At 46.2% G+C, this 25626-nt stretch overlaps 1 protein-coding gene across 1 annotated transcript in view; it reads right to left on the bottom strand.

Moving 5' to 3' along the window:
• Positions 1-25626, bottom strand: part of WTIP (WT1 interacting protein) — an 85391-nt gene that overhangs the window by 5795 nt on the left and 53970 nt on the right. The window contains exons 3-7 of the mRNA XM_065641107.1: positions 18505-18572; positions 5923-5985; positions 3877-4007; positions 2813-2864; positions 897-965 (exon numbers count right to left, since the gene is read on the bottom strand). Of these exons, the coding sequence (XP_065497179.1) occupies positions 897-965; positions 2813-2864; positions 3877-4007; positions 5923-5985; positions 18505-18572 (383 nt within the window). The remainder of the gene's footprint in view (positions 1-896; positions 966-2812; positions 2865-3876; positions 4008-5922; positions 5986-18504; positions 18573-25626) is intronic.

The raw sequence follows: 25626 nt of genomic DNA, 5'->3' as shown, positions 1-25626 counted from the left end.
GAGTGCATGGGGTCTTTCTTACATTTAGGTTCATATACATTTCAAGATGCCCTGAATTTTGTTATTTTCTCCCTCAACTGGAAGTCTCTTTGTAAAACCTCTTTTGTACAGAAGTGCATGGAATCTAGTATTGCTGCATTTTTGCCTCTGGTGCCAAGACAGTTAGGTAGCACAGTTAGGGTCTATGTGGACATTTGCATGTTACATCAGCGTGCCAAACGTACAGCAAAAGGGAAGTTTTAGGTTGATCCCAAATTAGAGTTTTTTTTCCGCTTCATGCTCCCAGATGCAGAGCTAGGACTGAACTCAGCTCTCCCCTCCAAAGCAAGAGCACTAATCCCACAACTTGATCTGTCTCAATAAACTTTTAAATGTTCTGCACAAAAAGAAACTACTCCCAAAAAAGTGACAGAAAGTCAGTGGTATCCCTGTCTCTTTTCTAGTAAAGAACCAGTATTCATTCAGCATGGAAAAAACACAGATGCCCTAGAGAAGCATTCGTGTTGGAATGAGGGTCCTTCCCTGCACAGGCAATATGAGTTTAAGTCTCCTCAGATCAGAGCCATACAAGCTGTATCCAGAGAACAGGAAAAACAGAACCAGCCCCTATTCTCAGTTCTCTCCCAATCTAGATGTATTGAGAAAATTCAACTCAAACAACTGAACCCAGCTTTTGAAATTAATACATTGGGGAAAAAAGAAACTTAACTTCATACAGGAGATGGGAGCAGCACTTGCAGCCCAGCTAGCACACGCCCCTGCGCCTCCCTCCAGGAGCCGAGGGGCAGAACCCACCTGCCCAGGCCTGTGAGAGCAGCCCGTGCACCCTGGGGCGCCAGAGGCTGCAAGCTGTGACAAAGCCTTGCTGTGGGGCGGGCATGGTGCCCGGTGCCTACCTCGCAGTGATAGCACTCCACATGGTAGTCTTTGTCCATTGACACCACCCGAATGGTCTCCTCGGAGCCCTGTTGGGGAAGCAGAGAGAGGGTAAGAGCGGGCTGCTGAGTGGTGTTTTCCCTGTCTTCTTTCAGTGCCCAGCCTACCACTTTGGAGAGCCGTTTCCCTGCGAGATCCCCTCTTCCTCTGCAGAGCAGAGCTCTGTGACCGCCGAGGCTCTTGTCCCCCGCGCACAGCACTGCACGGCTGGTTTTGCTGTTTAGCAGCAGCGTGGGTGTCTCACATAGTTAAGCTGTAGAGGTCATCTGGGAAGTGTAGCCAAAACTTCATCCTCAAGGGACAAATTAGTCTTGAAATGAAATAATTTTCCAAGGGCACCCAGGATCTGAATGAATTACCAGCCAAAACCTACAACCTGGTGATTGGGTAACCCTTCCTTGTAGACATCCTTGCCTGAGTTTTCCAGGACTTGTACTCCCCTCAAACCATCTGCTGCACAGCGATTTTGCACGTCACTGTATGTACCCCATAGGGATTCACATACTAGTTTGGCAGGTAATGAGGTGCACAGGCCAAAGCCTCAGCGTGAGGGTGGATGCAGTGAAGTTGTGTAACTCCTGGCTGTGTCCCAGGCCTGTCACAGCAGACCATACCCTGCTTGTTACCTCACCAACTCTTTCCCCGATCCATTCTGAAGCCTCTGAAGACAGCGCTCATTAAATTTGTTGCCTTGCATTGTTTCCAGTTCCAGGTGTGGTTAGAGCATCAGATATGACGTAAACCATGTCTGAGAAAAGCTGTGGGCAAGTTAGTACCTGCACTGCTAGACTTGAACTAACCTAAGAAACCTCCATGGGAAAGAACGTGGAGTCTATGCTGCTAACCATCATGAGTCAGCAGTAGGACTGCTTGCCTTTTTTTTTTTTTTTTTGTTAAAAGTCATTTTGTAAGACGCAAATTCAGTGAAATTTACTTAGGGGTTTTCTCCTCAGGTTCCATCACCAGGACAAGCAGTTCTGGCTCAGCCTTCATAAGGCTTTTAACTACGTGAGAACTGGCCATTTAACAGAAATCATAACGACAGAGAGTAACGCGCAGTGATGCAGGTGGGCATGCCGAGAGGCTCTAGCCACAGGCTTCACTGGGGCACAGCGGCTCATAGGATGCAAGCTGTGGCTCTTTACACACGCCAAAAGGAAAAGGAGGGAGATGCTGAGGCTCTTGCTTACACATGAGCTGGTCAGTGACCTCGGCAATGGGAACTCAGAGGGTCCTGTACCCACCAGAGCATGGGGGAGCACCACTGCGGGCAGGCAGAATAGGGATGTCTTTATGCAGAAGTCTTCTGGTGCTAACTATACTGTCAGGATATGCTGTGGTTGCAGGCAGGTCATTCACCTGGCTTCCCTTTTAGCCAACTTTGCTGCTGCCTTTTCCACCTCTTTAAGCACTTCCATTTCATTGCCACCCCACGACAACAGACTATGTGACCTCCTCACAGGGTCAGGGTAACCCTCAGATGTCTTTTCAAGTCTGGCCATATTAACAGATCCACATCAGAAATGCAAATGCAGCAGACAAGCAAAATTGCTACTTGAGCTAATGGGAGATTCTAAAAATAAACAGGGCTTTACTTCTTGGGTTGTTCTTGGAGTCCCAGTCAGGGTTTTCAATTAAATGAGATTTATAACAGCATAATTAAGACCTGGAAAGCACCCCAAAGATACAAAGTACTATGCTGCATAAGTAGCATGACTATTATAACCCCTGGGAATGTTTGGGAGTGACATTACTGCCGAACTGTATTTAATATAGTATCTGACATAGTATAGATTCTGGAAGAGGGAGGAAAAGCACCTAATGTGTTTTTAGAACAGCTGTTTTCTCTAAAGAGTCAATGCATGTTAACACGTACCTGTGCTGGTAGGATTGGCTGGTTACAGGAAGCGCATTTTGGTGCAAAAACCCTAGGGTGCAAGAAGAAAGCATTCAAATCACATTTAAAACTTCTTCAAAAAGTGAAACCAAGAGATCTATTCTAGCCATGCCTTGTTTTTTAGCAGAATACAGATCCATAGGATTTGAAACACCCCTAAATATTTGATGATATTCAGGAAAGAGGAGATCTAGAAGAGCTTTATTGCTTAGGTCTTCCTGACCTCTAGCCTAATGAATCCAGCCCTCTGCCCACGTGTGCTTTCTCCTACCTTCCGTTACTCATAAAGCCATTCAAACTCTTCCAGGGACTTGCTGCTTTGACTGCAAAGCAGCTCCTAACTTAGGGACTCTCATCATCTGATGTGAGGAAGACATAACAATGCTAAGTAGGAGAGGGGCTGATCTACTTAACCCAAATGTATCAACTGGTCTTATTATCCACAGCTACATTTAACGACAATCACTGGGCCAAAATTTACTCTGTTCTTGTGACACGGTCAACTTGGTACCAATTGGGTTGAGTTCACAGTTACTGGTTGACTGGAGCTAAGAACATTAATGTTGCTTTTGAGCAGGAGCACAAAGGAGTACAAAAGCAATCACTTAAACCACAAAACTTTTCGTCAAGTGAGGCTAAGTCATTCTAACACTAGCTGCTAATTACATGTCTACTGTGCAGTTTAGGTTAAGCGAACTTACACTCGCCAGTGTCGTGCACTACCAGAACTGCGACTCTTAGAAACAGCCAGCAGAACCTACCATTGCTTGCAGAATTAGTCTAATTAACATTGAAAGTCCTGAAAGAAGTGGAGAAACAGCCACCAGAGAAGTACCTCCTCTGACATAACTTGATTTTCAACCTCACTGGGCCCATTATGTGACCTTTAATGTAACTTTAAAACAAATGCAACCCATGAGAGCAGCATTTGAGGGACTTGAGCAAACAGGAATGACCCTTTTTATCTGCTACAAGGCTTATAACTGTATCAATAATTTAACCACTATGATTTTTCCAAGCATGCAATGGATTGGCGTACTTACGTATGGTAATCTTTGACACAGTAAATATTGTTCTCCACATCCACGGTGAAGGGGACTCCATCCAAACACTCGTTACACACCACGCAGCGGAAGCAGCCAGGATGGTATGACTTTCCAAGGGCTTGTAAGATCTTAAGAGGCAAACGGCAAACTAAGTGGATGCATGATTACATGAGATCCCCCTCATACACTGCTGCGTCTGATTCTTAATAATAACAGTGGGAAAAGCACTTCAGGATGAAATTACCACTCTGCAGATCTGTCAGCAAGGGTCCTCTTAAAACAATCAACTTGCTTATTTCAGTGGGTTTCAGTAGGCTCCCAATAAATAGAGAGAACTGCGAAAATCAGGCTAACGCCCATCGGTCTTAGCTCTGCAGGGCCAATACTGCCAGAAGAAATTAAAAACTACTTCAGAGACACTTCTTGGAAAATCTGCTCCAGCAAGTTACTGGGATACAGAGTTAACTCACCAAACTTAACGGGCTGTGACAGACAGAATCCAAACCAGTCATTACTCAAACTTAAGAAGTAAAATAACAAAATAAGCAAATAAATAGCTATCCCTTTATTAAGGATCTTACTGCACCACAGCTACCGACTGGTTATCACTCAGTCATAGGGGCCCATTGATTTCTGTTAAAATTCCATCTGCATCCGTGTGTTTGGATACAGACCTATCCACCTGCCCAGGCTTTTCCCACACTGACGTTCCCTATCGCATTTTAGGAGGTTCAGGGAAAGGCCTGATACAGCCTTGGCTACGCTGCTACAGAACAGATCCCGTCCCGCTGTCAGCGTGGCGTGGTTGTGCAGCCGGCCCTGTGCATGGAGCAGCTCCCTGTTCGGCTGCACCCTCAGCCTCCAACAGCCTCAGCTGCGCCCCGGCCCGCGGGGCTGCGGCTCCCGGCACCTTTGTTGTGTGGGCTCCCGGGCAGGGACACGGAGCAACGAGCCAAAGCAGACTGCTCAATTCCTGGAGCTCCCAGAGCTGCTTCCTTCTGTCAGAGCACACTTGCTGATGGCAGAAAGGCAGATGAGCACTTGCCAAGCTTCCAGCGACTGAGCTGCCCCACCGAGACGCGATGGACTCTTGCCTGGGATTCTGCAATTAGGGCCAGCTCGAAGCACGCGAGTCAGGATGCCCCTCCCCCTCCCGGCATGATACAACTCTAGAAATTTGCTCTTGGGCTAAAATAAACGATATCCTTGTCCAACCAGTGGTGCCAGGATACGAGCCAGAATCCTCATTAGTGAAGCCTCTGTTCCAGCTCCTACCGAACCTCCGTGGTTGCAACGCAACACCTACTTCTATTAGGCATACTGAGGTTCATGTACATTTTAAAGCAAGAGGAAAATAGATAGATACTACATGATGTGCAAGCCACTTAATTTTGTTTGGGAATTTCCGCTTAGGAAGAAGAGACTAAACTCCTCCTACTGTCGCCCACTGAAACGACACCAGCAGTATCTGGCCCAACCTGTAGTCCTTGGATTTTTTTATTATAGAAGTAACTCTGACTACCGGCTCCCTACAAATCCCGGCAGCAATAATGCATTTTAACTGACATGGAACAAGCGGCAGAAGATAAATGATGCAAGTCACAGAGCGGGCAACAAACCTCAGGACTACTGATAACGTCCCTGTCCTCTCCAGCCGCTACCATTCACTTAACATTCACTCTTGCCATTCTACTGTCCTACAGAGTTCAGCCTCTGTTTTCCTTTACTATGTTCCCATACAAAGCTGGGCTGTAATTTCTCCTTAGTATTAAATTTATTTATTTATTTTTTAATGACATGCAGTAGAAAAACAGCCTCCCATGATCTCATAAGAAAAGAAGCCCACTTCACTTCACCATACTTAATAGTAATAGAGCATGAAGGTATTTTTGTTTATTTACTGCCTCAGTTTCAAAAATTACCTTGACAGTGGTGAAGATGCAATGATAGTCTGACTAGGGAAAAAGCACAACATCTCACGGTGCACTGCCCAAAGTGCGTGCCGAGCAAGCCACCCCGTGGTTAGCAATTTAGGTCTCTTACCATTTCCATTATGAGGTGTCCACAAACAAAGCACTTGTCCGCTGTTTGCTGAAAACCTGAATACTGTTCAAATGACAGAAAAGAAAGGATTATTAGTAGCCACTCCTCTCACTGAAGAAATACCTTTTAAGTGAATGCTGTGTTATTTTCCAGCCTGTGCTGTATATGATAGCAAACTATACGAGAGGTTTGGGAGATGGTGACGCAAAAAAGCCTTCTCTCTGCTCTTGCAGCATGCTCAGATAGCAGCTTGGCCTTCTGATCCACCACAAGACTTCAATTGAGATTTCCAATGCAATCGTATTATTTTAAATTTGACTTTTATTTTTGAAGCCTATTTGGCAAGTTTGCATTTGATATGCTGGAATTAGCTTGAATTCATTCTTTTGGTTGTTGCTGTTGGGGAAGTAAACAGTACAGGACTTACCTCCCAACTCCTGCTCAAATTAGTGACCAGACTCTTACTGACCTCAGATTTTGGACCTACATTTCACTCAGTGCTATATACAGGCCAGAAAAATGAAGACAGGCCCAAGGAGGATTTAGCTGCCTTGTAGATACCAAGCTTTTTATCCAGGGAAGAATCTACAAGTCCAGTTGCAGGAGCTTGGGCTCCCTGCACAATGTGGGTAACAGTAAGGTACCCCAGAAAGCTGGTACAAACCCCAGCCATCTGCCCACGCTGCAGCCGCGGGGGATGCGGGAGGCTGGGCAGGGCTGGCGGCAGAGCCCTCTCGGGTTCGATGCCGGGGGCACGGCAGCCAGGAGCTACTTTGCCCATTTGGGACCAAAGCTCTGTGTTCCCTGCCTGAGCGCTTTCCACCTTAACTTTGTACTTGCGCCCCCAAAGCGGACGCTGTTTCACATGCCGAAGTCTGTCTTTAGCCCTGTATTGAGAGATATACAAAGAACATCAAGGTTATCAGGCCAGACGACTGACCTACCAAACAACTACCCTACGGGCAAGAGGCATTTGCCTGAAGAACTCCAGCCATGCAATTTTGAAACTGGTATTTGCAGTGGCCGAACTTCACCCTCACCCACTGCAGTCCCATGAGCCAAGTGCTGTGTGTGCACCCTTTCTGCCAGAGGGACTGGGTGCCCGTTATTCGTATGGTGCTGCACAGTGATGCGCATTGCAGCAATTAAGGTTGTAGCAAAGCTCACCTGAAATGTACTTCAGTTGCACAAGAGAAAAGACAGGAGTGGGGAGGATAAGTGTAAACTGGACTCTTCTCCCAGAGCACAGGTTAATTGGCTCAGGCACCTAATGCATCCTCAGTGCAACAGAGCTTACCGCTTGCTTCATTCCCCCTTGATTTAGTGGGGATTAACTGTCCCCTCACTTCAAAAGCCAGTGGCTCCCAGTCTAGAGCTGCTATATGTTTTCCTTTTTTTATTAGTATGAGGGGATTACATGTTATTTCAGATCAACAGGTTGGAGACAAAATTATTGTTGCTATGCCGCAAAGTGATTATGAAGGACAGGGTCTTGCAGACACTTTGACGGGCCCAGGCGGTCAATAAGTGATGGTATAGCAGCTGTCACAGCCCCAAATTTACAACACACTAAGGAACACAGCTCATGCAATCTTAAGAAACTTTGAAACTTCATCAGAAGAGACCAGGCTGTTGAGGAACAAATACAGAGGCAGCAGTCCTAGCTGGCTGTATCTGCAAGATACTGCTTTTTTTTGCCTTTTTCTTCTTCTGCTCGGGATGTTTCTTGGCTGCGCTGTATCTGAGTAACCATCTGGCTAGACTATTTCCTAAGGGTGCGAACTCGAGGGTTACTGGAAACAGGTGGGCAGGTCCTAGTGGTGCAGACAGCAGAGGATTAACAACAGTACAAACCCGGCTAATTCTAAAATCCTGCTGGAATGAATTTACCAGTACCATCTGGCTGTCATTTGATAAGGAATGCAAAGCAGCATTTACGCAGCTATTGATTAACAGGAAAAATTATTCCCCAGGAACAGAATGGTATAGTGGTCAGATTAATGTCGTTTATTGCTAACTAGATTGTGATAAATTACAATGTTTGTCAGAAAGAAAGGTTTTGCTGACACAAACCCATTCTTTATATGACTAACCCTATTAAATTAAAACCATGATTTGTTTTTAACAAGAGAATTGTTACTTGTCAAACATATCCAGAACTGGATTACTGAATTAAGAGCTGCAAAATGGCAGGAAGCCTAATTGCAGTGATAAAGTATTTCATGGGCTTGGGGAGCTGTCCTTTGTCACTGCTCTCTTTTCTGATCACAGCATTGATCCCACACAAACTGAAGACCTGATTTGGTGAGATCAGGGGTTTGGATTCGGTTCTGCTTGTGCTTTAAATCTATTTGGACTGGAAAAGAATAACAGCCTCAGGTTGCAGCAGCACCGTTTCCTACACGACAGTAGCACTGTGGACACCGCTGTTTAAAGGTAAACAAGAAGTTAATTTTTCTACATTTTCATAGCTCACCTGCCAACTTCTGCTTTGCGGTGTTTGTTCTTAACTTGGAGAGTTTAAACAGAGCTGTTGTGCTAAGTTTTCGATTTTAGAAGCAGAGCTTACAAACAAAGTCTTAAAATAATAATTAAAATCGGCAAACCCTGTCTTTGAAGCACTTATTATTAACCGTCACAAATCTTGTGCGTGCAATGAGAGAGAAGTCGTGACTTGCTCCAGACCGCAGACAAGGCAGAATGGCCTCTTTATTATCTCTCAGCACACCCAAGAGCCTCCCCGATGGTGGGTTCCCAGCGCGGCTCTTGGCTGGAAGCAGCACTGGTCCCCCAGAGCTTGGGAACTAGGGAACTGCAGCAGAAGACAAGGCTATGCTCTACAGACTTGTAGCCTCTTTTATTACTGACACAGTTGGAAGAGGGAAAAGAGCTTTTGTGCATGCCAGCCCTCCCTCACAATCTGGAGACGTGAAAAGTACTGAGGTGTAACAGTGAAGTAATATGGGCTGATGGGCAAGACCCTGGTGGAGACGCCAAATCACAGGTGTGCTTCCTATACACAGGGGATTTTATACATACAATTCCAGTTGTGATGTAAGCAGTACTGGGCTCAATTCTACCCTTCCTCTATAAGGCTTTCACATGTGCCGATTTTTCTTTCTTTTTTTTTTTTTTAAAAAAATTTTGTTGGCAGACCAGTAAGATGATGTAACTGCAGACCAAACTAGACAGAAATGTTCAGAAGTCTACAGACAGTCTGTGCTCAGGACAAATAAGAAACGTAATTGTCAACTTTCCCAAATATTCATTAGAGATGGTCATTAAACATATATAAAAACATTGAAAGAAGTTGATATGAAAAGAACAGCTCTGAAATTCAAAGCTGAAAGTTAAGTGTTACCCTTCACTCTCACTTCTGTGACTTAGAAATAAGATGCTAGTTACCAGGATGAAAAGAAAACAAGAGCATGTTGAAGAGCTGATATATTACTTTTCCTGGTTTCTTAGTTTGGCCCCAACTGTTTTTTCCCCATATTTACCTTGTCTTTGACTTCTCTCCCAGATAATAAAATCTCACTTTATGTGCATGCGTCAAGACTTTGTAATCAAGCTCCCAAATGATACTTATGTAAAATAAGACTCTGGGAAACTAAATAAACCTTGAGAAATATGTTAAATATGTTAGAAGAGTAAAAATAAAGTAGAAGACTTGGCTGGCTGAACTTTTGTTTGCTGTCCACTATACTTTGATTATCAAATGACCAAAAAAAATCTCTAATGATTCTGTCCAAGAGTCTTCGTTTCAATGGAAGAGGAAAACAAGTCCCCTTCTGTCTTGAATATTTAGGCCTGTTAGTGTCCTCCTGTGATAATCTTGGGGCTTATAACTCTTCTGTCTAACATGCAACATATCCCAAAGAAATTAACAATGAATTTTGAGCATATAATGAACAATTATGCATGGAGGATAATCCCACCAAGTACTATGAGAAACAATTTCTCCTGTTTGCTCTCCGACTGTAACCAGTCTTCGTTGTCTACCCAGGGTCTTTTAAAGTTTGATGTTCTCATCATGATTTTCAAAAGCAAAAACATTCAGAAAATAGCATGCCTGAAAAAGGCTTCAAGACCCAAAGTTTCTACCTTAGGCAATGTCAGCTCTTTGAAAAGACACGTTGCTGCTTCTCCTTCGCATGCCTAACCGTGCCCAAGGAGAGGCTGATGCACTTCCCTGCTGTTATGCACTCAACAAAACAAAACCCTCCTCCTGGAAACAGGCGCTGGAATCTCATTCAGGCCCATTTTCTTCTTTGATGAGGATGTTCAAAACCTGCTAAAGGTTTGTGCAAGCAGATCGAGCGGGTTACATTTCAGTAGGTGTGGCAGTCGCTGCCCCGGTAATGGTATGAAGCCGTAAAAACTACAATTCGCTGTTACAGCACTGCAAAGTCACTGAAAAGGATTGCTCAGCCTAGACTTGAGATTCCTACTCTTTTATGCTTTCAGGGTTTTGAGAGGGATGATCAGGAGTTTTTGCCAAAATTCTTCAGGCATTTAATTCTGAAAACTAATTTCTGAATTGGGTGCTATGCTAATAATGTATTCCAACCCCAGGCTGCCTGTAATCCCTCACAGACTCTCTTCTCCCTGGTTTCCCATTAGCAGAGCATCTGTCTTCTCGCTGCTTTATTGTTTGCTCTCTGCATGAGATCCTTAGTACATGGGACACAACAATGCAAGAAATTCATGGGATCACATTAAGAGAGGGAGAGAATATCAAATTTGGTTTCATGCAGATGGGGTTTTGTTGTTGTTGGTTTTTTACACACATATTTAAATGCAGTGATTAAACTGAACTGAACAAAACGGGGCCTTCTCAGGCTCAAAGATACGGGAGCCTCATAGCAGGTGGGAGAGATTAAATTAAAGGAAAATAGTCCAGAACTTTACTCTTCATGTCACTGAAATCCATTCATAGACCCCGTTGCTTCGCCCTCTCCTGCTGCCTGTGAGGAGGCTCTACTGCAGCAGCTTATCCTCCTGCGGTTCCACTGGGTCATGTTTGAAGGACATGGGTAGGGCATGGAGGGACTTCGTGTTCTGCACAGAGGTAACGGTTGGTCTGGCCCTGCACAAAACTGCCGCAAACCAGGCATTCAGCTGGTAGCTGACGCTGCCTCAGCAGTCAGGCATGTCACAGCCTTTGCAAAGGGAACAGCCGTTTACTTCCTAGAGAGCCTACGGAAAGCTGCGGGTGAGCACTCACCAAAGCTGCTTTCTGTCTGATTAATTAAGAGCCAGTAATTACTTTCTTACCTAGATCTTCCTTAAACAAACTCCTGCAGAAGCCTTGCAGTGACAATGATCAAGAAAAAAGCCTGAAGCAACAACTTTAACCCTGCATCCTATCATACAGCCCAAAATCTATTAACTTGATTCACATTGTGCAGCACTTCATATTGCACAATGCTATACTCCTGCTATGGGTTATTAATTGCAACTGCTACCATCTACTATGTACACCGCAAAAGAAACTATCTGCATTAGAATACATTTTCCTGGAAAAAAACAAACAAAACCCAACAACTGGATTTTATTCAAAACAGTTGTTGAAAGGTTTCAATTCAAAACATAACAGCAACTAATACCAACGTTTACTACACAAATGGAAACATACCATTTCCTCACTTTTTTTTTCTAACTCGCTTATAGAAAAAAATTAATGCTGTCTGCTTACAAGTGTTTGGCATGAGTTACACATAATTAGAATGAGCTCTAGTTTTTTTTAAGTGTGCTTCAGTTATTGTAAGTTGCTTTTCAATGTAATAGTAAGAAAAATGGGATAATCTCACTTTTTGGATCACCATCTGAAGAGGAAATAGGGGAGTAAATATCTGGTATGAAACCAAGTGGACTTTGTAACACGCTCTTCAAAACATTCCACTAGCAAATGTAAAGTACAGGATAGTTGCAAAAGCTAGTCCATAGTGGTATATCTCAGAAAAAACCCCCATCTTTGCTTTCCTTGTTGATTTTGTCATGGCCCAGAGAATGATTCCTGGGACCCATTTAACAATCCATAACCCCATTCAGGAAATTCTGAGCATCCTTTTAGTGAATACAGATCTTACCCACACATTGACATTTCATCACATTACGTTTATCTACATTATCACCTGGATCCAGGTACTGCCTGTGTATTGCTCTTTCACGAACTTGAGGGATTTTTCTGGACTCCAGTTGGTCTCCTGTTTCAAAACACCGATTTCCCTCCATAAGCAGATCTACAGTTTACCATGTCATGCACCGTTTGTAGCATTCACTCTTAGTTTCTCAGCCCTGGTGCCAACATTTTTATATGGGCCCCAACTCTAAAAATTTGTCCCCTGAGGTAAACTCCTGGGAGAAAATCCAGACCTCTCTGAAGTCAATGGGACTTCTGCCACCAGCTTCAATGGACTTGTAACTTCTTGGTACAGGATCCAGCACTACAGTGCTGTGTTGCAATGAGAAATGAACCCAAACTGCCAGCTCTGCACACTCTTCACGCTGATTCACACTGAAGTCCGAAGTGCAGAGATCAAATGATATTTGCCTATCCTTCACTATTTTGCAATTTTAATTTTAAGACCATCTGTAGGTTTGATGCAACACTTCAATTCAGAATACCCCAATTAATCATCATTACTGTCAATTTCGTTTATAAAATAAAACCAGGACCACTGGCATACCACAAACTTAGCAAAAACTAAGGAAGGAAAGCATTCAAATTTTTTTGGCAGGGTAGGGCCAGAGCGAGACACACACACACAAGTAACAACATGAACGTTACTCCCTCATGCACGGATTACAGTAACGTGCTATAATCTGTTTGCCTTTGTTTTCAGTAACAGTATTTGGGAGCACAGCAACGTTTGGCATTCCTGATGTCTCTGGAACTTGAAAGCACCTCCTGTCCCAACCTACAGCCATCAGCACCTTGAAGATGCTCACAGACTATTGCAGCAAATCCCTTTCCAAGCTTTGATTCCATTACTCTATTAAACATGTCAATAAACATCAATGTCTGTCTGTTCTCCGATGGGGGTTTGTGTTTTAATAGCAAGTCTCCTAAATACAACATCCTCACAGTTACCTAGAACTCCATTTGCTCTGTGATTCTCATTAGATATGAAATGGACACAAGCTGCAACTTTAATCATCTACCTTTTCAACTGAGCCTGTTTTTTTTCTGAGAGAGTCTTGCTTAGCAGCAACAGGCTCTCTGACTAATGCTCTAGTCCCAGTGCTCACCCCTCCCAAGGGGGATCTCCAAACATTTATACTCGCTGAGATGGAAGATTAAACATCTGACTCCAGCTGACAGCAGCTTCCATTACCCTAAATAAAAACTATCTTCCTAGGGCCCAAGCAAGTGGGAAGGGCCATTTCCCACACTGCCAGGCTCGGAAAACAGCATGTACACAAACTGAAAAGAACAGCCTTGATCATATTAATATCCACATTGCAGCCATGCCCAGGGGCCCGCATTAGGGTAAGGATCTGGTTGTGCTCGGTGCTGCAGCAGATGAAGGTGCAAGCCCTGCTCTCCTGAACACTGATCACCCAGCTAGCCCTCTGTTGATATCCTACCCCTTTCCCCCACCAAAGGCTGATCATTTGCATTTGTCACCTCCCTACCACTCCTGCACACACTGATCCTCTCACATTTTTAACATCGCTGGGAGGTTTCCAGACAAGGCCCTGTGTGTTCTCTGCAGCCAGCTTTTGTGTTGCACTGGCCAGTTGTGGAGCAGGGAGGGTGGTGTCCTGAGCAGGTACCAGTCACTGGTGTGGGGGAGAGAAGGATCAGAAACCCCAGCAGGCTGGATGGAGGCAAAGGAAGGCTGGAGAGGCGGCTCGCCGTGCTGGGCCACGGGCTGCCTGCCCTCCCGCCACAGCCTCAGCCCCAGCTGCCCCGCGGGAGGGAGCCCCCGCGGCACCAGCACCCAACCCCATGCGAGCTGGGCACCCTCGGGGCTGGCCAGGGCACAACCGGACACCCAAAGGCCTCCTGGAGGCTTCCGATGCGCTAAGCCTCTCTGTACGGTTGGCATGTGCAAAATGAAGTTTTGGAGCCTCTTCGAGGATTTATGGGCAAAGTGACAGCTCCTCCTCCAGTCTTACTCACTGAAGTAGATGAACGGCTTTAGATGAAACTTTCAACAACTAACGACAGCGAAGTTAGCCAGAGGCAAAAACCCGGCGTGAAGAAGTTCAGCCTAAATGATTAAATTTGGCAAAGTTATAAGACGGTAAAGAGATACTTTTAAAAGGGGAAGTTTTGGATGACCTTAATGCTATGCACTGCAGCTTGTGGTGTCTGTAACAGGTTATTTCCAGAGCATCCCAGTGTCTTCCAGTAGTGCATTAAGCAATGTAAGTAACATCTGTCACGAGGTTCATTTTCCCTCTCATCTCTTCCCTGGAGGGAAATTCTCTCATTTCTTAACCCCTGCTGGACCCTTACTCAATAACATTCATTACCTCAAGAGAAAAAGTCTATCAAAAAGAAAAAAAAGAAAAACAAAAGAGAGATAATACATCTAAGATTCTCGTCTGCTTTGGTGACATTTTTAGGTTTTTTCGCCAAGAAAAACAGTAATTTCTTTTAGATTTCTTTACATGATATTTAAGCATTGAAAAGGAAAGACAAATTAAAATTATTGAGCTATTTTTCCTTCACCCATGATTATGCAGCAATATATCAGCAAAATGGAACAAGAACATCTGCCTGGGATTATTTATTATACAGTAAGGCATTTATTTTTTGTTCACTTCACCAGGAACAGTGTCCCTGTTATGGCTAGTTAGCTATCTGTGTCCTAAGAGCTTTCAGGGAAGGATTAAACTGTCATTTGTTTTATTTCCTTTCATGAAATAACTATTTTAATAGGGCTGAGGCAAGACTTGGATATTGCTGGACTTGGTACCTTAAGGTGGCATGAAAAATAATAACTGGATTTTCGCTGGAGCTGAAGCAAAGCAGTGAAAAGTCTGGGGGTTTGGTTTTGTTCTTTTTACTCCTTACACTCAGTAACATGCCTTATCGCTACTGAAGTGCTCCGACTGGAAATTGCACAGATTAGGCAATCTCTACGCCATGCTTAGGCACAAGCGGAGTTAACTCTGGATTTTTTTTTTTTAATCTGATTCATTCATTACATTTATCCAATATGGTTTGGGTTTAAGCATGAAGGAAGACATATGCCACGTCCTCCAGGTGGTAAGGGTTTACCATCCCTCACCCATCCATTCCCAGCCCCACACACAGAAGATCAGCCCCATTCTCACGAGGACGACTGCGGCATGTGGCCTCCCTTCCCCACCTACAATTCCACGAGTGGGTCTAAAAACTTCTAGCACTTCTTCCCTGGAAAGGAGGAGGAAAATAAGCCGCCTGATTCTGAGAAAGATAATCTGTGCCCTCAGTAAGAGCAAACATGTGGGAAAACTATTTGCTAGAAGAATGTACCTTGCGGCTATTGCCAAAGGTTTTGATGGGTGTCTCTGCACTTTGGATAGCTTTATGGCTGCACAGTGGAAATTGCTCATAATGAATGATAACATCTACATTTCTCTAACACTTCTTGTCCAGAAATCAAAGGCGCTTTTCAAAGAAAGGGCCAGTTTTTGACTGCCTGATGCTAGCAGCTCCTCATGTCACACTTTCACAGACCAATTTTTTTGAAACAACTTGGTAGCCAAAACTCTCTGGCAATTGCTATGCTTTAAGTGACAACTGAGCTCTCTTAAAAAATGTGACCAACACAGCATTTAATCGCTGAAGTGCACCTGCCCTGGGGTGGAAGCGACACATCCCGGAGCCGGGACCAGCCCTCTGCTGAACCTCACAGGGACGGTTCAGCCAAGGAGGGCGAGCCCTGCTCTTAAAACACAATATTTATAGGGACCAAATAATGGCTTTTCGCAAGGTCTTGGCTTCAAGGACCACCCATAATATTGCAGAGAAATCCGTTATCACCTTTAATAGAGAGAAAGAGCTGATCTGTCTTGTGTGAGTGGGAGTTAAAGAGACAGGTATGAGCCATCAACTACAGCTCTGGAGGCTGCTCCGTTCTGACACAGAACACAGCGGCATTGCGGAAGAACTAAAATGCTGACATATATAGGACGTTAAACATTTATAATAGTTACAATAAGAAGAAACCAATAATAATATCCATTCTTCCCTAAAAGACAAGTCTGCCAGTGCAAGAATGGTGAAGGCAGGAGTGTGTGCTCACAGCTGCAATGGGACAGGAGGGAGCAGGCACATCTCCCTGAAACCTGTGGGTTCAGGGCTGTGGGACTCCACAGTCTGCTGTAAGGCACAGCAGCTCCTATAGCTCTGCTGGCGCTCTCTTCTCGGCCTGCAAAGCTTGCATGGTCGTGGTCGGAGGACAGAGTGCAAGATCAGCCTCACTCACCCTCAAGCAATTAAAAAAAAAATTTTTTTTTTTTTTTTTTTTTTTTTTTTTTTTTTTTTTTACACCCTGCCCCCAGTCTTTAACTCCCCTAACATCCCACTACCGTACTGTCAGCAGGGAATCCAGACATAAAAACTGAACTGAGATTTGGAGCTACAGTATAGACTGAAATTCGCAGTTATACACAAAAAGCATTTGGCGCTCTGCTTCGAACTGAGAACACCTCTTTTTAGAGAGGATTGGGTTTTTCAAGTGGTTAGGAGCAAGACCTGGGAATATGAAGGAGTTAAAATCACTTCCTTTTAAATTGCTACTCTGCAGCCTTTTCCTCTGACTTTGAGAAAAGCTTCAGGCTTTCTCTATCCACAGAAGTCTAAAATAGACTTTATTTTACTAGGGAAACAAGACAATTCCTATTATTCTTGCAATGATGTGTGCTCAGGGGAAGCTCAGAGAAGATGAAACCTCTTTCTGAGAAGCAGCTGGCTTAACACTGGGAGGGCCAACATCAGAATTTGATTTCTTTTGCTGACTTATGCAGCAGTGAGTCCATTCATCTGCTTCTCTCCTGTCTTTCTAGGAATGTGCTTAGACACACTTGTGGGAGTTTTGGGCTTTTAAACCTGTGCCTGAAATGTCCCAACAGTTCCCTAACTTGTTTATTCCTTTCAGGTCCTTAACCTCAGTTTTCTTGGGAAAGCCTAGTACAGAACATGCCTAAGAACTAAAGAGGTTCCCCCTCCCCAAAAACTGAATGTTCTCCAAAAGATTGAGATTTTTACGTTTACAATTACAATTCTCGTGTTTAGGCTGAAATTACAAGCTAATAACAACAATCATGTCATAAAGTCTGGATGAAAGGTTTTGATCGTTGGGAAAGTACATTCCAACACAGTTCAAAATAAAATCCTCAAAGGTTTGAGCCCCTCCGCCTCACATTCCACCTCTTCTCCTTTCTCCCTGTGCTTCTGAGGTAACACAGGAAAGAAAGAGCCGAAAAAAGCATGGGAGAAAACATGATTTTTCTCTCCAAAATGCAAGCAAAACAGTAACACATCTCAATTATAGCAAGAAACTTACTTTCTGCACAAAACACAATTTGTTCTTTTCAACAGGCTCCAGCTGTGGTAGGCTGAGTAAAGGTGTAACACATGAAGGTAAATATGGCTTATATTTTAGGAATTTCCATTATTTTTATGGATTAGATTGATGAGAAACGCATTTGCACACTCTGAACTGCCAGTTGCATTTTTGTTGTGGAATATCCTTTGAATAATTCCTTTGCCAAAAGCATGGCCATCTATTCATTAGAAATGGAAAGTCATTCTGGGAGACTCAAGCTTCTAAACTAATGGTGTATCAATAAATAAAGGTGGTATAAATTCAACGTGTTGATTCTCCAATTCATCATCCTCTAAGCTAAAAAACATATCATTCCTCTCTAATTTCAATTCCCGGGCACGCCATCCTCTTAATCTTAATTATAAATGGTCTGCCACTTATCAAATAATTCTCTGTGTACTGCACAATCCTTACCCTTAACTGCACAAATATTTTATTTTTGGAACAACATGGCTCAGCAACAAGCTTCATTTTTCTTTTCATGACTCAGTCTCTATTAAAGTAAAGCATTTATAAAAGCTCTGGGTGCATAGAGAGAAAATTAGTTGCTCCTCCGTGGCTAACAGTTTTTAGCTAATCACAATGCGGCTCCACATCACTCCGAGCAAAGCAGTGATTAAAACTGAGCCTACAACAAAGCAACATTGTGCACAGCGATGACGCGCTCCAGTCAAAAACGTCTCCCCTCTTGTTATGATTGGTATTCCCCAGATGTTTGACTTTGAGCTCCAGCTTGGCAGGCGAGGCTTTGTGGCTGCGATTCAAGTCCCAGGCTTGAGCAGCTCCAGTGTTTATTCTCATAATTTACACTTTGTGACGGCTTATGGACAGTTATGTATTTGGTTTCAGAGCCACCACTTCAAACCAAGGGCCTGATCCTGCCTGTATGGAGAGTTAGTGGTAAATGCTTCCCAATTCCAGCACTGGCAGGAGGCCCCAAATGACTAAATGGCTTCTCAAAGCAAACAAGCCAATATAAAAGAACAATTTGGTTTAAAAACAATTTGAAAATGCCTGAAATCTTACTTACTAGGAAGTCTTCTTCACAGTACACCTTGCCATTGACATTGTAGAACGCTTTTCCTCGTAGTCTTCTCCCTGTTAAAATACGGAACTGTCAGAATTTTGTGCTCCGTCCCCAAACCCAGTCGCTCGGGATGCAAAGTGAGAAGCCCGCCCCGCTGCGCCCGTCCGCGTGGCCCACCCCTGGCTCCTCTCCTCTCCGGAGGATCCATCCAGAGACACGGGTGAGGGTTAGGCTCTGCCTTAACAAATTCCTTATCAACTAAAATTTACTTCTAAGTGCAGGAACCCAGCTGAAACCAGTTCCCGAAAATTTGAAATCTAAGCCCCAAAATTATTATTCGGGGGGGAAACGCTCATTTGCAAATTGGGAAAATTTTCTTAGCAGATGAAATCCCAGCAGGCATACATCCCCTGCAATCAACATCTGCGATGTGTTTGTCTCCAAAGGACCAAGCAAGGGATACTGCATATAGATGTTCCTGTCACGTTTAAAAATATTAATACACGGATCAATGCTACAGCAGCTACCCCCACAGCTGCCTGCAATACTGGAGCGGTACAAGGCACACATGATGGACAGAAGGGCAGGAAAATCACACTGAAAACAAGAGATTTCATTTTCAAGTTTGAACATTTGCCATTTCATTACTGCTTGCGGAACTCTACTGACAGAGCCTGTGATCATCGTTAACTGATGGCTCCTTTTACTGCTAAGAAATGCACAGTAGACTCCAGAGAGTCCCAACACAAAGGATTAAAACCAGGAATTCAGAAACCACTGAGCCCAACCAGTTTTCAGATACGGCAGATCAGTCTTACACCAGAGCCGCTCCATTGGAAGCAACACCATTTTGCCCGTGTAAAAGCAGAGAGGGAGAAGGGAAACCACGCTCATCCTGACTCACTCCCAGGCTGTGCCAGGGTCCCACCGGCCAAAGCCCCCAAACGTTCGGGTGCCCCCGCAAGCCATTTGCAGCCTTGGCAAGCAGGAGGCACGGTGCCTACGAGGGGCTGCGTACCGGCTGCGTTAGCAGCCACGCAGAGCAAGGGGGGGCAAGAGGCTCTGCATCTACAGGTCAACAGGCCACCCCTGCCAGGTCACTGCCAAAGCTTTCACTCCGCAGAACAAGCCTGGGCATCTCTCAGCGAGGCAGAGTAGCAGCTCCACCATAAACACGGCAGATCTTTGCGGAGGGTTTGACTCTGAGGGCCGGCGGGCTGAGCCAGCTGGCCAAGCACAGATGGGCAGGAGTGCTCTCCACAGTTTCCATAAACAAAGTTGAGGAAAATATGATTAATTTTCAGTGCTTGAAAGTGCCTTTTACACGTTGCCACTGCGATCCGATCCTGGGAAAGTGTGTGGCACAAAGAAGTTGGGGTCTGGGCTGATGCTTTTGGGAAATCACATGCTGCATGTGGTTGTCTGGCGGTTTTACTGTCGTGGCCGAGGGAAATGCTTCTTTTGTGTGCACATTCTTGGGCTGTCGATCTCACAGGCTGCTGTCTCCATACTGCTGGTAGGCGGAGTCAGCTCTTGTTTGTCTTTCTAGACGCCTGGTGGCTCTGGTGGGGACCTGGTGCTGTGGGCAACACGCTGAGCCTGCTCCTCTCCTCCGAGGTAAACTCGTCGGTAAAACTGGTCCATCCTACACATCACCGAAACAAAGCACGGGGCTGGGACGGCAATGAGGGGGTCACGGGGCCTCTCTTGACTGCTGCAGAAGCAACCACCTTTAGCTCTTCCCTCCTGCTTACCCAAGCTGTTTGTAAACCTCTCCAGTGAAAGGTAAAGGAAGAGTAAATGGAAGGGTGGGAAGAAAAGGAAAGAAGCCATAATGGCTTTTTAAAGGACATGTTGGCTCTTCCAGACCCAGCCTGTTGTTAGATGGGGTGGAAATGAAGTGGCTGCACTCAGGACAGGGACTTGCCTTGGACGTGCTGATGCAGCACTTCCACCTTGCTCACACAGACACTGCTGGTGCAGAGCCGGAGTGTTTGCTTCAGGTGGAGAAGCCCTGGCCATCACCCTCAGCACACCCCCATTACGGTTAGAAGCAGCAGAGATAATTAGGGACAAATCCTGAACTCCATCGCTGGAAGGATCTCTGCAGGAAAGGAACGCCCTAATTTGTGGAGGCATCAGCATCTCCCGCGGCACTGCAGAAGGTGCTCAAGGACCCGTACAGCCTGCTTTGTATCCCAGTGTGCCGAGCCTGGAAGTGCTCAGGTTGACAGAAATGTCCCTAATCCCACTCCTTTCGTTTCCTTAGCACAGCATTACTGGAAGAAGCCCATGGAGTCAGAGCTCTCCCAGACCGGGAAGGAGTGGGAAGCCTACAACCCAGAGCAAACGAGGCAAACCCGATGTTTTGGACTGGCTCTCGAAGATGCTTATCAGATGCGTTTGGTGGCCGATTGCCCTGCAACACGAAACAACCTCACCCCACCCCAGCAGAGCTGCGAGCTGCCATCTCAGCCACTGCCCAACTTGTGAGCCCCTGCCCGCGCTCACGGCGCGCTCTGCACGCCCCGCCGCCGAGCGCAGACCGCGGGCCTGCCCTTCCACACAGCCACGGCGTAAAAACAGCTCTGTTCTACATGGCGCTCACACAGCAACGCCTTTCAAAGTCAGGAAAAATACTATTTTCCCCATTTTACAGCTGTAAAAAACAAGTTACCTAACAGGGAACCGACTTGCCTAAACTCATAAAGCAGGCAAGCAGCTTGCTCACATGATAATTACTATTATTAGCAATAATTAATAAGATAGGCCTTTTACCTTAGAAGAATTTCATTCAAGGATCATACAATAATTATCTCATAAACAAGAAACAGCAAGTTATCATACAAACAGCCGTGGCTGCACTATATTGCCTTGTACATACTGCATTTTAGATATAAAGGCAAGAACATCCATTCTATTTGCCCTCCAGAAGAGTTTGCTTAATGACAGCATTGAACACGGTCAAACACCAAACTCTGCAAGTGCCTGGGCAACTTGCAATCAAGAGGAAGGTACGGGCAGTTGCAGCCCAGGAGGGAGAAAGCCCAAGGAGATGCAGGTTGGTACCTCAAACACCTCAAGGTCGGGTACCTGCCCCCAGCTCCATGTGCTGGACAAGGCGGTTTCGCATCTTGAGGTCCTGGAGTAACTCGGGGGCCTGCACAGCACCAGCCTGTCCTGTGTAGCTGTAACCTATTCTCGTCAATCAGGCAGAGATTACAAGTTAAAAAAAAACAAACGCTGCTTCAGCCAGCTGAGTCAAGCGCCTGGCCAGCTAGACAAGGTAATATCATCCTGCCCACTGGCAGCAGAACCTGCTGCCTGGCTTTTCTTTGAATGACTGAGTATAGCCAAGCCTGGGTTACTATTTGCTTTCATAATAGGGAAACAAAAAAAGTCAAGAGTTTCTGACAAAACTTGATGCAACTTGCTGATAGCTCATTATAATAACAATGAGCAGTTAAGTTATAATGAGCAGCCTAGCACAGAGTTCACCAGTACGGGCTTTCACAAACACCGTGCTCCTTTCCTCCTCCTGCTGGATACCCACCTTGGCACGTCCGCCCTGCCAGACCAGTTTTCAACAGCAGCGAGGCACAGACGCGGTTTCACACCCGGCCGGAGGAGCAGCAGGTCAGCCGGGAACTCGGGGGGACCACGGGACGGGGCAGAAGCCGCCCAGCCTGCACCCACACGCACTAACACCAGCTTTCACAGGGAAGCGCTTTTCTCCCTGAGTGCTCTTTAGAGCCTTGTCTTACTGTAGAAAATAAAGCTTATATGCCCGCAGTGACAACTGATGCTTGTTGCAAGTGGTTTTTACATTTCTTGACTGGCACTCACACATCTGAGGGGTAGCAAGCACCAGGGTTAAGGGGGTTCCATCACCTCCGGTGGGAGGCAGAGACCTCACAAATGCTTCAGCAAAGAGCGCAAAGTTTCATGCAGATATTCTAGAAGTTAATAAAATGCAAGTTAGAAATTGCGCCGATCGCAAGGAACGATCACAACTGGTGTTTGCAACCAACATGACAAACATCCAAAAGAAAGCAGGCTTCTGGAACTTTAAAAGATATATAAAATAAGAATCAGCTCTAGGTTTTTAATATCAGTTTTCACATTTAACCAGTGTGTGAATCTCTGGTATTTAAATGTGTCTAGCAATTACTTCCTGCACAGTTTTTCTCCCCTACGTTTTGCAAACTAAAAGGACGGAACAGGAGAGCTGTTGCTTTAGCAAAAGGACTCAACTCAAAAAATTTGACTTGTAAAAGGCAAAATGACCCACAGTTGACACACGCTGTCCACAATTATTCTCTCCGGTCTCCACAACACTTCACTGCTTGGTGAAAGCACACCAACCAGGAAGCCAAGATGGGGCAAAACTTTTTCCAATGCTGTTTCAAAAGCTGCTCCAGGCCCTCATGGAACAAAATGTGACTCAGACCGGGCTTTACGTCTTGAGGAGGTGCTCCGAAAGAGCACTGAAAATGTCCTGCCCCATCCGCACTAGCCCGGAAAGCATCTTCAGAGCCCTCCCTGCCGGCAGTGGGTATCTGCCTAAAGGGAGGTGAGTTTATCAAGTCTCAGCCTTCAGTGGCATTTCTCCAGTCTCACATGGGATGACGCAACCCCACCGGGGGTCTGCCACCCCCTCACCTTTGTAAGACAGGAGAGAGCAGTGTCTCACTGTCACAGCATGGCTATTAGACCTAATTACTGTTTGCACCGTGCTTTGAAGTTGAAAAGTGCCAAGCATTATTATAATATTTTAAGTACTTTGATGATTAAAAACACCCAACTGTTGGGCAATAATCATGATTTACTAGCATTGTAGTGTAAGCAAGTTCATGATAGAAGCCTGCATTGTCTCAGTGTCTGACGCTACTTAAAAACAAACAGCTCCCCTCTGACATAATGGGAATGCTGCAGCCCCAGCCTCGCCTCTCAGATAACGCCTGGCGCGTCCCTGAGACTACCAGCACGCTGAGAAAAATACACCAGCATACCTCCTCACCATCACGATCTCTCTTGTGATATCTCGTGATATATGTGCCCCTTCTCATAACTTCATGTGGGAAAGTTTCAGCGCTAGACGGAATAAAGTGTGAGATGACTAATAATGTCCTTGTTATTTCTAAAATTACAGCTGTGTGCAACAACAGGACTGTATTTTAGTAAGAAAATGTAATTAAAATGTCCCCGTATGCGGTGCAATTGAACAGTTCAGCTGTAGGTATCACTGCTAAAGATAAGAAATTCGTTAAATCAGAGATAATTAAAAGCCTGCGCAGCCCAAGCTATTCCCACAGAGTATTATTAAAGTACCTGCTATTCCTGTTGGCTGGGGACATGCCTGGGTAGGTCTGACCACACACAAGCACAGACCTCGGCTCTGCTGCTGCTTCTCCCATGGGGAACGGGCCCTCCAGGAGCCCCCGCGCAGGCAGTGAGAGGCGCAGGCAGCGAGCGGCGCAGGCAGCGAGAGGCGCAGGCAGCGAGAGGTGCAGGCAGCGAGAGAGGCGCAGGCAGCGAGAGGCGCAGGCAGCGAGAGGCGCAGGCAGCGAGCGGCGCAGGCAGCGAGAGGCGCAGGCAGCGAGAGGCGCAGGCAGCGAGAGGCGCAGGCAGCGAGAGAGGTGCAGGCAGCGAGAGGCGCAGGCAGCGAGAGGCGCAGGCAGCGAGAGGCGCAGGCAGCGAGAGGCGCAGGCAGCGAGAGAGGTGCAGGCAGCGAGAGGCGCAGGCAGCGAGAGGCGCAGGCAGCGAGAGGCGCAGGCAGCGAGAGGCGCAGGCAGCGAGAGAGGCGCAGGCAGCGAGAGGCGCAGGCAGCGAGAGGCGCAGGCAGCGAGCGAGGCGCAGGCAGCGAGAGGCGCAGGCAGCGAGAGGCGCAGGCAGCGAGAGAGGCGCAGGCAGCGAGAGGCGCAGGCAGCGAGAGGCGCAGGCAGCGAGAGGCGCAGGCAGCGAGAGGCGCAGGCAGCGAGAGAGGCGCAGGCAGCGAGAGGCGCAGGCAGCGAGAGGCGCAGGCAGCGAGAGGCGCAGGCAGCGAGAGGTGCAGGCAACAGCAGGACCAGGCGGGATGGCTCTGTCTGCCCTGCTTTGGGGGCTTGCTCAAGCCCTTGGCACGGCCGCACGCTGTTCCTGCTGGGAAGCGGCACCACACGCTCCTGGTTTGTCTCATAGCAGCAATACAAATGCGCAGCATCCTTCTTTAACAGGGAGAAATGCATATCACGTTGCTTCTTTCACTGGGATTTCTTCCTCTTCTCATTTTATGAATTGTCAGTTCTAAGGCTGAACGGGACACTCGGTGAGAATCTCTGCGCTCGGGAAGCTTTGGTCCACGACTCGCACAGCTTTCTGAGCATGGCAGCCCCTGGCTCTTCATGCCTGAATGACCACAGAACTGTCCCTGTTTTAGACGGCAATGCTAAACATGGACCTAATTGCTTGTTAACTGCTTCAGACGCCATCTCTGCAGTGACTGATGTGACACCAGCATCGTTACCAGTCTCATGTTAGCACCTCAAGTGACCGTCTCTCAAAGTAGTGAGACTAAAGCGACATGCCAACATACATGCAGGATTAATATGCAACAAGATTTGCTCAAGTATTTTCCAGCTACCATAATAAGGAAGGAAAATTGCCATGTATCGCCCCAAAGCCCTGTACGAGTGGATCCAGACACAAGGTGGCCTGGGCTGAGTAAACGTATCCAAGTGCCTGCCGCCCGCCCGCGGCCACATTCTCCATTGCTGCTCAACAGAAACATAAACTTTACCAGGCCAAACCTGGTAATTTTGTTTTGCAAAAGCCCCTGGCACAGGTCTGGGGCTGCTCTGATCAGAGCCGGTCTGCAGTGGCCATCCGTGGGCTGCCCACACTCCCGAATGCACGCAGCACCCAAACACGCTTGTACACCCCACGTGCCACCATGTGGCCCATGGCCAAGCCTGTGCGGGGGCAGCTGGTACCCAGGCCATCTCCCGTAGGGCCTGCGGCCACCGTCACGGCAGCACGGGGCACCACGATGGGAACCACCGTCCCCAGCCTTAACCTGAACTCTGGCACGGATGCTGCAGCTTTTCTTACTGTGCGAGGAGCGAGCCGCCCTCTGAAGAGTGCCCG

Source organism: Caloenas nicobarica, chromosome 9, assembly GCF_036013445.1.
Source record: "Caloenas nicobarica isolate bCalNic1 chromosome 9, bCalNic1.hap1, whole genome shotgun sequence".
NCBI classification, from domain to species: domain Eukaryota; kingdom Metazoa; phylum Chordata; class Aves; order Columbiformes; family Columbidae; genus Caloenas; species Caloenas nicobarica.
The sequence above is the reverse complement of the archived record's forward strand: the minus strand, read 5'-3'. Positions and strand labels throughout refer to the sequence as shown.